The 13,034-nt window shown below is 43.7% G+C and overlaps 1 protein-coding gene across 1 annotated transcript in view; it reads right to left on the bottom strand.

Annotated features, from left to right (window-relative positions):
* The window catches only part of LOC124802892 (protein singles bar), a 127,344-nt gene extending 115,056 nt beyond the window's left edge, over positions 1-12,288 (bottom strand). Inside the window, exon 1 of the mRNA XM_047263952.1 lies at positions 12,220-12,288. Within this exon, the coding sequence (XP_047119908.1) occupies positions 12,220-12,221 (2 nt within the window). The 5' untranslated portion in view covers positions 12,222-12,288. The remainder of the gene's footprint in view (positions 1-12,219) is intronic.
* Positions 12,289-13,034: the final 746 nt, after the last annotated feature.

Raw genomic sequence — 13,034 nt, 5'->3', positions numbered from 1 at the left:
CAGACAGTTGACCTGGAAGCCGCATATTCGTGAGGTCTGGGGGAAAAGGGCTTGCCCGTTTGAAGGCACATTTACCCACTATTAAATCCGGAATCAACGCTTCCTCCAGATTGTGGAGTTATGCTATATCTAGCATTGATCTGACCACTACTGAATGATATCAAGTGGCAGATTTTGATTTCATAAGCGTGCACTTTCTAATAGACTGCTTTTTTCACACTAAAGTTATGTTTTTAGTTTCATAGGGCTTATTCCTTTATTTCCTGCTCTGTCTACACATATTCGTAGATATACAGACCGAGCAAAATGCTTTTTTTAGCAGTTTATGTTATTCTTCCATAGAGTCACACGACGATCTGCATCTAGAGGGCTAAGAGATTAACACAGGCACCGTGTATTTTAGAGTGGCAAGTTGGCTGTTTAATGGCTTCCAGAGGCAACAAAATTTGATTTCAAATATTTCATATAACTATTGACCGAATATAAGAATATAAAATACTACCATAAACTACTCATTAAGTGGTTTTATCTTGTGTTAGAGGTTTAAAACAGTAAGACAAGTATCACACAGTTAGAAACTTCGTATACATGTGTTTTGAGGCAGCGTAACTTACCAATACCCAGGGTAAAGTCATCCGGTATTTGAGAATGAGAGCACTTAATGACTTCCAACAAACTTTAAGTGTAGCTTCAAACCTTCGGGAAACTGTTCCTCGCTGATATCCCTCTCAAAATAATGAAAGGAAAAAAAGTTTTTCGCTTATTGTATTTTCGCTGTTCATCCAGCAAAACTGTAGCATCAGGCAAGACGTTTTAATTTATTACTGTTTCACTACTAACTCTGTTTGCAACACAATTTGCGCATTGTATCCACATATATCTCTGAATGACATGGAAAATTATACGACTGTACGACGCATCGTTCAGGAGATACCACGTTATAAACAGTGAGGCGCGTGAAAAACTTGCTTTTGGATTAAATGAAGCGTAAATTATCCGGAGAATATTCGTCCAATGTTTGATAATGAGAACACATAGCGGGTTCCAACATACTTCAAGCGTCATGTCAAACCTTTTACAAACTTCTTCAGGGATACATGTTCAACATCAAAACATTTAACACATTAACTGATCTGTAAAGTAATAGGACGTTTGAAGCTTTTTATACATGAGATTTCGATTCTTTAAAGAATCAAGTGTTTCCTCGTACTTACAGAATGATACAATTGCTAGGGTTCGTGCGTAGTAAATTATTGAAGAAAAGTAGTCTGATAAATTCTTAGAATAGGAAAAGCAACAAAAGCCTCAACTGCAGTGATTCTATGTAGTATGGATCGAAAACCAGAGACTAGATCATTTCACCCGGCTTGTCATCCACAAATTAATTTTTCGTTTACCGGCAAAACATGCCACTATGCGTTAATGGTTGTCTGTTGCTGGGTTTCTGAGTTTGTAGTATAGTTTGTTATTAGTGACATGTCCTGACAAAGAAAACAGGGGGGACAGGGGGTACATGTCAGTCAGCAGTTTCCGAGCGTTCGGAACAACTGTAGAAAGACAAACTTTCAGTGAAGGCAAGTTGATTAGTACATGGGTCAGATCGAAATAGTATCGCAAGGCACCTAGGAGAGGGGCGGATTCTGAGACTCGGTAGGATGCTTACAGCAAGACATTCAAAGATACTCAGGGGTCTGATTAACACTATTTATTTGCAATCAGACTAACTAATACACTGAATTCTAATTATAAACAAGAAGAACAAACAAAGGATGCAACTGATTGCACAGCTGAAGCCAGTGTCTGAGTCTGTGGGGAGAGAGCTAACAGAAGTAGCAATCAATAGCAGCACTATAAAGCACGAACTTCTAGAACAGCACTTAAAATGAGAGAAACAGACTTGTCGGGGCTTACCCGAGGCTGGCGAGGGACGACAGGGGATTGGCCACCCCAATAGTTTGACTGAGAGCACTATCTGGATACAAAAACACGTATTTTTAAAGGAGTGTAACGGCGCACTATTTCTCCCTTCCTATAGTCGGCCCACCAATCCGTCGGCACTTTACAGGCTGCTGCAAATCTGACGAGTAGCTCTGCACCTCAATGGTGCCTCTAGCCTACCACATTCGAAGTCCTCCCTTTCTGGTACTTGGTACGTAGGGGTGTGTCTGGTCTTTACATTATCAAACTCAAAGTTTGGTAGCAACAGCGTTCAGCTGAAAGCTAAACGTCAGTGTCCTTCCTATTATTGCTAGCAACAACAGTGTTCTACATCACTTGGCCCCACCCTGAAGCCTCTCGTGAGTGGAGACAGCTGTTGTAGCACCTTAACCTGTGTAATCTCACTGACACTCCGGTTCCCAGGGGCAAGTATCGAGCTTGCTGCCTATACCAAGATGTGCCTTTTTGTGACCATCTCCTACCGTGACGCCTTTCGTCAGCGTCTATGCGGTGGATGGAGTTGCAAATTAATTCTCTGAAGTGGAACTTCTGCCCTGGGACAGCTACCCATGGCGTCTGCAGTTCGCAGGCCTCTACTATTACTGTTTACATCTGATAACCTAAATGCTACAACTTTTGCCTGTTCTCTGCGTTGTGTCTCTGATTTCATATCTTGGAGTGCTCTTGCTGGCTTCCCACAGCCTTAAGCCTAACAGTGTGTAAGTCATTACATCGTCAATATATTACATTAGATTCAGCGCTTCATCTTAGCAGCATTCGCTCATAGCTTATCTGCAGAACGAATGTTTCCGTCCTTCGTGTTGCCTCGGTAACCTCACTGCTTTATAAATCGCAGTTCTCGCATTCAAATCCCACCTCAAGCGTGGGCGTTGGCTCTAAACGTATCGTTACGGTAGGTATCCCATGCAGATTGTGAATCATACCACACAAATACGAACATGAGAGACACTGACGTGCGCCAGTTAAAAACAGTCTCTAAATGAAATGGAAGGTAGTGTTTAGAATGGGTTGGATTCAAACATCATGTGTCGAAGCTTGCTGAATGAACTGTAATTCAAATGCTTACTTTAACGGAAACAATAGTTTTGCCTCACACCTAACTGGACGGTTTAAGCCACTGCAGTTTTCGCAGTGTTCCTGCCTGCTGGCTCTAGTGGCATGTTTTAAGCGAGGACGCAACTACATTGCGTCATACTCGAATGTGTGGAATAAATATGACCGTAATGGCAGAGGAAAGGTCGTTTTCATCCATCACCACTCACATGCTTCACTGTACGTAACGTTGGTGGTGGAAACCAAGTTTTCACTTTCGACCACCAATGTGATACAGTTTCGATCCCGCACGATCCAGTGATTGGTGCATTTATATTCTTAACGATATCAGAAATTCGCCACAACTTGCATTAAGGAATGGCCAGTTTGGTAATGGTACGAAGCATATGAGGGAGAAGGAAGGGGGAAGGGGAGCGAAAGAACTTCAGAGGGAGGCCAAGGCTTGAATAAAGCAAGCAGCTTTGGATTTAAGTTGGATGGTTGTAAACTGCAGTAGCTACGCAGGGACGAAGAGGCTTGCACAGGATAGACAAGCGTGGGAAACACCACCAGTCTCCGGACTGAAGACCACAATAAAAAGAACATCTGGAGTGCTCACAAGATACCCACGCCTTTGAAGAGACAATGGTCGTGAAATAATTCCATTTTACATGCTACGCCACCGTACATCTTTCAATATTTGTTTCAAACGTTCGTCCTTAGGTTTCAGCAAACTAGATAGAAGGCTGTCTTTTTGCAATTGATCGCGTACCGGCTAACGTGGCACAATCGTGGGACTGTTTTGATTACCATTTATGACTTCGGTTCGCCACTGCTCTCCTAAAACATCATCCACGAAGGTCAGTGCTGTTACTTGAACCATGACCATTGTCGATCTCCCTTATAACAGAGCCAGCACTACCGTATTAGACGAAATAGGTAGCCTCTTAGTGTGCCGAAATTTGAGGGGCGGCAATTTTTGTGGCGCACTTGATGTGAAAACACGACCAAGAACAGACATCGCACCGGATCAAATTCTCCTAACAGAAGAAGTGCAAACAAGACTGAAATAAATCAACAAATTGGACAGAAGGAAACCAAAACGAAATGTCAAGAAACTAAGAAATAACAATACGGAATTGAAAGATAAGTGGGAAAATCAGATTTAAGGGAATAATCAGTAAGGGAGATAACGCAGAAACTTTTTGGGGAAGAACTGATGTCATGTTGGATCTGCTCAGCAAAGTATTGGGCAAGATTAAAATAATACCAAAGAAACCGCGAGTAACATAAGCAATACTTGAGAAGATGGGAGAAAGAAGTGAGGTATAAAACGGGGATGGGAAAGAATATAGGAGGTTAAATAATGAATGAATAGTGACAATGGACTGATTTGGGTCCAACTCTGCAATAACTTGTGCTTTGCTCTTATCACATTTTTCTCTGTTGTCGGGAAAGAAACGAATCCTGTTGTTTGTTTGTTTAATACAGAATCATAGAAACAGGAATGTCATTTTTTGCTTGCCTCTTCAATATATTGGGTATCTGAGAACAACTTCTTGTTCAGGGGGCATGTACCTGTTTAAATCCACTGATTGCTATTTGAGCCCTTTGGCGTCTAATATAGGCTTTCTCAAAAAAAAGTCCCTTACATCGAAAGCACTGACAGCACATTTACAGTGCCTCAACCATTGCGCGATTTCCTCGCTGAAATAAAGTTTTAGACAACCCATAAATGTTTTATCCACATCTGTTAGGGTGAAATTGCAGTGACGCAATAGTAATGTGATTTATTTTGCCAAGTCAGTCAGATCAATATTTTGTGTGTGGCTAAGGTGGCCATCCAAAAACAACAGCACAGGTTTTTCCTTTCCAGGAGTTGAAAATTCGCTGATTGTCGAAACCATTGAGCGAAGAAGATGATCTGAATCCCCCTTGAATGATAAGCTTCAAAGATTGTTCCTACTGGACCCCCTTTTTTAAGCTTTTCATTCATATTTCTGCTCGGGAAAATTACTAATGCGAGCACGAATTTGCCACTAGCATTCACATAAGCAACAATCGTTGTAATTGCCCCACGTTCTGCTGACGTCAAGATGGCCATTTGTTTTTTACTATTAAGGCCAATGACTTTGGCTAATACAGGTTGTACCACAGTAATGTCACCCTCATCAATATTATAAATTCTGTCAGATGCGAATTTACCTTTCCAAAATCTTCCAACAGGTTACACAAGTTATCTGCGTTTTCTTTGCGGAAACCAAGACCCCCGCTACACGATGTTGTTGAGACAGTTTCGTTTTGTGGCGTTTAAGAAAAAGGGTAACCCACTTTTTCTCAGATATTTCGTCTTTGAGAGAATGCTCAATGTTACTTCTTTCTGCCAGTTGTACAGCTATTCTTTGCAAGCCATTACGAGTATGTGCAAAGAAGCTTCCGTAACATACCATAATAAACCTGTTCTTCTTCAAAATCTTTTCCCAAAAATGTTCACTAACTGATCTATCTGGACATACCTACATATTGCGGAATTGACCACTAAATGTCATGAGAGGCGAACCCGCAGGGAGGCAGGGAGTATTGTGTTGTCACCACAGTAGCAGAAACAACAGAATGAGTCGATCTGTAGAGTTCGGTGACATCAGACGTGGACCAGTCATTGGATGTCACATATATAACAAAACCGTAAGGGACACTCCTACCGTCCTGAAGCTGCTCAAGTCAACTGGTGGTGGTGCGACTGAGAAGTGAAACGCGAAGGAACAACTATAGCCGAATGAAGACCAGACAGACCTCAGATATTGACTGACAGGGACTGTCGAGAATTGTGGGGTCTGTTCGGATGAAATCCTAGGAAGGAATCACTCTTGAGTCCCAAAGTGTTATCAGCAGTCCAGCTGGCACAGTGACTGTGCGTTGTGAGTTAAAAACAATGGGTACGATGCAATCGGGTGATTTGGAATGATGAATCACGTCATACCTTGTGGAAATCCGACGGAAGACTTCATGTTTGGCTAACGCCTGGAGAACGTTACCCGTCATCAGTGAAGTACGGTGAAGATGGTGTTTCGGTTTGGGCATGTTTCCCATGTTAAGGTGTGATCTCCTTTTTGCGCTTTGATAACGCTAAATGCTGAAGGATATGGAGGCATTTTAAGCATTGTTTATTGCATACAGAATTAGAAGAATAGTTGGGAGACGATGATTGTTTGCATCAGCATGACAATGCAACCTGTCGTAAAGCAGTATCAGTGAGGCAATGGTCTGTGAATAGTGGCCGTCCTAAAATGGACTGGCCTGGCCACAGTGCCGACGTGAACCTAGTGTAAGACCGCCAGAATAAGTTAGAACATCGACATCGCTCCGCATCCCAGCATCCACCATCCTTACCTTCTCTGGTTTCGTCTCTTGAGGAATAATGGGCTGCCGTTCGTCCACAGAGATTCAGACATCTCACTGAAGTGTCCTCCGCCAGAGTTCAGAACGTCGTAAAGTTGAGGGGAGGATGGACTAATAAGTGTCTGGATACACCCGCCTGGATAGTCGTTAGTGCTAAAGCGTCTTTTCAGGACGTGGAGGTGCACCGGCCGTGGATCGAACCCGTCTGTCGGCTTAACGACGAAGGTCGGTGTACCGTCCAGCCTAGATGTTGTTTTTAGACGGTTTCCCACATCTCACTAAGTCAGTACCAGTCATCTCTCAGTTACACGATTCGCAAACATTTAGAAAACTTTCGCTCACTTTCAGGTGAATAACATTACACGCAGACAGTTGGAATACACATATCCCGTGCCGAGGGCTAGCAGGATGGCGACAGGAAGGGCATCCGGTCACCCGTTAAATTAACCGTGCCATATCCGCTAATAACCATGCCGACCATGCACCGACGCGAGACAAGGGCACAACAAGAAGAAGAATACGTGTATCGTATTTCATACTGGGCTACCTCATAGATATTGATTTTGGAATATTAAATTGTTTACTGGCCTTCTTCCGACCCATCTTTTTCCGAATTGCATCAATACCTTCAAGGTCTTTCGTTGTTTGAGACGGGCTCCACTTTCTTCGTTCGAGCGTCCCCTCTTGGAATTTGCAAGAGAATTCCAAGAAAGTAACAGTGAGTACTAATACAGACAAATCGTGTAGACGAAAAACTAAGGAGTTAGACTTATGCGTCTGAAGCTGGTCCAGTTTAAGCAACTATAGCTTACACTTTGTAAACTCAATAAATTTTTAATTAAACGTCTAAATGAAACCGCTTACTCATAAACACTAATGTTAAACCTTGTCGTTCAAGAACACAAAGAGGATGAAAGATTTAATCTGCCAATATCTATGAGAAATAATGAAATACGTAGCACAAAATAAAGACTTTTACCATTGCCAAAACATATAATGACGAACTGATAATCAAGAAGTCAAGCAGGTGACGAGTGCTGTCCCCTAAAGAGTGGTAGAAGCGTAAACTACTACACTCCTGGAAATGGAAAAAAGAACACATTGACACCGGTGTGTCAGACCCACCATACTTGCTCCGGACACTGCGAGAGGGCTGTACAAGCAATGATCACACGCACGGCACAGCGGACACACCAGGAACCGCGGTGTTGGCCGTCGAATGGCGCTAGCTGCGCAGCATTTGTGCACCGCCGCCGTCAGTGTCAGCCAGTTTGCCGTGGCATACGGAGCTCCATCGCAGTCTTTAACACTGGTAGCATGCCGCGACAGCATGGACGTGAACCGTATGTGCAGTTGACGGACTTTGAGCGAGGGCGTATAGTGGGCATGCGGGAGGCCGGGTGGACGTACCGCCAAATTGCTCAACACGTGGGGCGTAAGGTCTCCACAGTACATCGATGTTGTCGCCAGTGGTCGGCGGAAGGTGCACGTGCCCGTCGACCTGGGACCGGACCGCAGCGACGCACGGATGCACGCCAAGACCGTAGGATCCTACGCAGTGCCGTAGGGGACCGCACCGCCACTTCCCAGCAAATTAGGGACACTGTTGCTCCTGGGGTATCGGCGAGGACCATTCGCAACCGTCTCCATGAAGCTGGGCTACGGTCCCGCACACCGTTAGGCCGTCATCCGCTCACGCCCCAACATCGTGCAGCCCGCCTCCAGTGGTGTCGCGACAGGCGTGAATGGAGGGACGAATGGAGACGTGTCGTCTTCAGCGATGAGAGTCGCTTCTGCCTTGGTGCCAATGATGGTCGTATGCGTGTTTGGCGCCGTGCAGGTGAGCGCCACAATCAGGACTGCATACGACCGAGGCACACAGGGCCAACACCCGGCATCATGGTGTGGGGAGCGATCTCCTACACTGGCCGTACACCACTGGTGATCGTCGAGGGGACACTGAATAGTGCACGGTACATCCAAACCGTCATCGAACCCATCGTTCTACCATTCCTAGACCGGCAAGGGAACTTGCTGTTCCAACAGGACAATGCACGTCCGCATGTATCCCGTGCCACCCAACGTGCTCTAGAAGGTGTAAGTCAACTACCCTGGCCAGCAAGATCTCCGGATCTGTCCCCCATTGAGCATGTTTGGGACTGGATGAAGCGTCGTCTCACGCGGTCTGCACGTCCAACACGAACGCTGGTCCAACTGAGGCGCCAGGTGGAAATGGCATGGCAAGCCATTCCACAGGACTACATCCAGCATCTCTACGATCGTCTCCATGGGAGAACAGCAGCCTGCATTGCTGCGAAAGGTGGATATACACTGTACTAGTGCCGACATTGTGCATGCTCTGTTGCCTGTGTCTATGTGCCTGTGGTTCTGTCAGTGTGATCATATGATGTATCTGACCCCCTTCCTGGGACAATGAATTCACGGTGTTCTTATTTCAATTTCCAGGAGTGTATTTACGTTTGATTCCACTAAAGTCTATGACAATGCACAGCCAAGGGTCCCACTTTAGGTGGGGGGGGGGGGGGGGGAGGGGGGCGGGAGAAGTCCAATTTAGGTAATTGTTCTCTAGTGTTAAAATTTAGAGAGCGTATTTTCTAAGGAGAGATAGATAACGTAATACTGACTTCCACGTACAATTCGCGAAATGACCATTACGAATAAATAAGAGAAACAATAGCTTATGTGTTACCGGAAGGAGCGTCCGCCAAACACCCGTGATGTGGCTTGTGGAGTATAGATGTGAATGCAATAAATCATCGTTGCTGATGTATGCAGTGACAGTTCCACCTGGAAATTTGTGTGCCAACCTAAAGACATACCGCCCCAAAGACACAAATTACACTGTCTCGCCCGAAGGGATCTCTTTTGCTTATACCTGACCCACAGTAAATGTTTCTGGATTCCACTCAAATCAAAATACATCTGCTGTCTCATTGTAATCTAAATCTGGATTCCAACGGCCTGCTACTAAAAATTCGAACATATTGTAGCACATGCACATGACTTTCCTTAAATCACTTAAAATTTTTCTAAGGATGATTTTACGATGATGTCAACCTTACTCCAGCAGAATGCAGTGTGATTCCGAACTGTGCCCACGAACTCTCAGAAGTTGATCAAGGTTCGATATGAACAGCGTCGATAAGAAGAACCCTTCATCTTTAGTGATTCGCTCTACAGTAATTAGTTCAGTTTCCTTCCACTTACCACTGAGGCTGTACCGCACTGAGAATATCTGGGCACCTCGGTAAGAGTTTGTGATAAGGGATGTGTATTGTATTTGTAAGATGACGTTTCCATTGATTCTTGGTGCTCGTTGTTGGCAATTTGGTTAAATGCCCCCTTGCCTCTTCACCACCAGGCTTGCACTCTGTAAAGGTAAGACACGATCATGTGCGTAGCTGGCACAAGACCGTTAATCAGTTAATCGTTAATTAATTAAATTTTCGAGTAACTGAAAACTTTTAAGATAATTTTGAAAACCGTTAACGGATTCTTTAACTTCCTTTGAGTACGTTAATCGATAATTAGGTACCTTCTATTTATGACAAAATGACACCGTAACGCCTGCGGAAAACATGTTCTGACAAGTTCAGGTCATGTAGATGTGTGGCCATACAGGGGTGGGCGCGATTGATGTAAACAATCCAGTGCGACCGAGAATAACTATAGGTGTTGGCTGTTTATTGTTGTTCGTTTCTGTGTTCGCGGTAAGTACTTATTTTTGTTAGTGGATTGACTGTGGAAATTAAATAGTGGAATGAGAGTCTAGCTCTATAACTGATGAAAATCCGTGGACGCATTTAAATTATTACGTTCATCTGGTAATAAATATGCAACCAGTCGCTTTTTTACGATTTATTCAACCATGAACATGTTTTCGAGCCACTGCAGTGGATGACGATCTGCGACTGTGATTTAAACTGGCGTTTATCTGATAATAAATATGCAACCAGTCGCTTTTTTACGATTTATTCAACCACGAACATGTTTTCGAGCCACTGCAGTGCCTGGGAAACATGTTCATCGTTTAAAACGTAAAAAAGCGACTGCTTGCATATTTATTACCAGATAAAGGCCAGTTTAAGTCACAGTCGCACTTCGTCATCCACAATGGATATACTGATATTACGGGAGATCGGGAGAACAAATACTTTTTGATTGTAAACTATGCATGCCTAAAAATCGACCATTAGGACTCACACTTAGATCCTTAACAATTTGATACAACACATAAAGATTGAGAAGCTGGTAAAATCTTTAAACATCAGCAAATGTTCAGTTTCGCGAACATGGGCAGACGCGTCGCTTATGAGCATTTTCGATTAAAGCAACATCTCACTAAGGGAAACACACACCGAGAATGAGATACTATCTCCTGTGATTTTATACTGATTACTAAGTAATTACATAACTAAATGATTAAACGATTAAATTGTTTTCATTTATTTTCTTCGTCCTACCAAAACTTGTCCAACCAAAAAAATCTTCGTTTAAGTAAAGGTAATGCATTTGATTCAATTGTTCATTTCACTTCAGCCACAACATAAAGTTTACTGTTACGAGTTAACAATTAACTTCTGATAAATCACTTGTAAATTAACGCTTTAACGTTCAACGAAGTTAACTCTTTTAGTAATGGGTTAATGATTAATGAAGGTAACCTTTTGATTAATGTTGATCGTCTGCTAAGTTTCAAAGCATGAAAATTCTCTTAAGAAAAAAAGAGAATAATGCAACAATCGCCTTGTCGCAAAGTATCTTGAGTACATCACAATGCAGAACTTTCTTCGCAGGATTTGTTCAAAATGTTAACCACAAATGTTTTACATGCTCAACAATCGCAAGAGATTTACAAAAAAGAAACAAGATTAGGATACATCGTTCCATCGACAACGAGGTAATTAGATATAAGTCACAAGCTCGGACGGGATAAGAATGCGGAAAGAAATCGGTCATATCCTTTACAACGGAACTGTCCTACCATTCGCCTAGTATAGTGAGTCGAACCAACGAAAACATTCTGAATAACCGGATGAGGCTTTTAAGCGAAATCCTCTTGAGTAACACTCCTGTGTCTTAACCACAGTGTTACGGAGTTCACTGACAATCAATAGGAAATTTGCACATACATCAACAGTAGAGACAATGCGATCAAATCTGACAAACATTCCACATTACGCTAATTTGCATAAGTGCAATTATTCGCAGAACAATAGACTCGCTGATGTAACAGATCAGGTGGATTACTTTGTGAAAAGTCACTGGAGACCAACCATTCCATGCATCAAAACTCTGAGCAGGCATCTCTGATCAGTCTCTGAAAGTTTTTTAGGAGATTTAGAACCCTCCCTGATAAACACTAGTGTCCTATCCACGGCGACATCCGCCTAGCTTTTTCTAAGAGATGGATAGAGCAGATGACGACATGCTCGGTATAGAGGTATTGAATGATCCATTGACTTCGCAGAATACTCTTACCTGAAGAAACACGTGACCATATTCTGTTCAAAAATGGCTCTGAGCACTATGGGACTTAACAGCTGAGGTCATCAGTCCCCTAGAACTTAAAACTACTTAAACCTAACTAACCTAAGGACATCCCACACGTCCGTGCCCGAGCCAGGATTCGAACCTGCGACCTTAGCGGTCGCGCGCATATTTTGTGATTTGCCTGCAATAGTCATTATGTCATCACATCTTGTGTTAGCCACTGTGAAGCAGCCAGCGTTACAGAGGGCACTGGACACGGGTGCAGGTATGTTAGTGGGGAGAACTGAGGTGGCGGTGCCGGAGCAGGGTACTCACATGCTGAAGTGTGGGTGGATCTGCCGACGCTGCCGCCGCCGCCCTGGCTACTAGTCGTCCGGATGCTCGCGCCGGCAGACGCAGACACAACGCAGTCCGGGTAAAAATACCCCACAATCCGAGGGCCGGGCGGTGCGGGGGGCAACGCCCTCCTCCTGCATGCGGTCTCGCTTCCTGACCGTCGCGGTGGTCACTAATTCCACACTTCCGGCCGGTGAGCGGCGCTCAAATGGAGACACGACAGTCTGCATCTGCATTTCATAATCTTTTTCGATAGAGAACACTTATTCGCCAAATGCTGAAATTCCGAACCCCGTAAAGCGTTAATTCTTAAAAACTTTCAGGAGCACCTCTACTGTAACATTTAATATTGTTGTTGTTGTTGTTGTGGTCTTCAGTCCTGAGACTGGTTTGATGCAGCTCTCCATGCTACTCTATCCTGTGCAAGCTTCTTCATCTCCCAGTACCTACTGCAGCCTACATCCTTCCGAATCTGCTTAGTGTATTCATCTCTTGGTATCCCTCTAAGATTTTTGCCCTCCAAGCTGCCCTCCAGTACTAAATTGGTGATCCCTTGATGCCTCAGAACATGTGCTACCAACCGATCCCTTCTTCTTGTCAAGTTGTGCCACAAGCTCCTCTTCTCCCCAATTCTATTCAATACCTCCTCATTAGTTATGTGATCTACCCAGCTAATCTTCAGCATTCTTCTGTAGCACCACATTTCTAAAGCTTCTATTCTCTTCTTGTCTAAACTATTTATCGTCCATGTTTCACTCCCATATATGGCTACACTCCATATAAATACTTTAAGA

Source organism: Schistocerca piceifrons, chromosome 1 (genome assembly GCF_021461385.2).
Source record: "Schistocerca piceifrons isolate TAMUIC-IGC-003096 chromosome 1, iqSchPice1.1, whole genome shotgun sequence".
NCBI classification, from domain to species: domain Eukaryota; kingdom Metazoa; phylum Arthropoda; class Insecta; order Orthoptera; family Acrididae; genus Schistocerca; species Schistocerca piceifrons.
The sequence above is the reverse complement of the archived record's forward strand: the minus strand, read 5'-3'. Positions and strand labels throughout refer to the sequence as shown.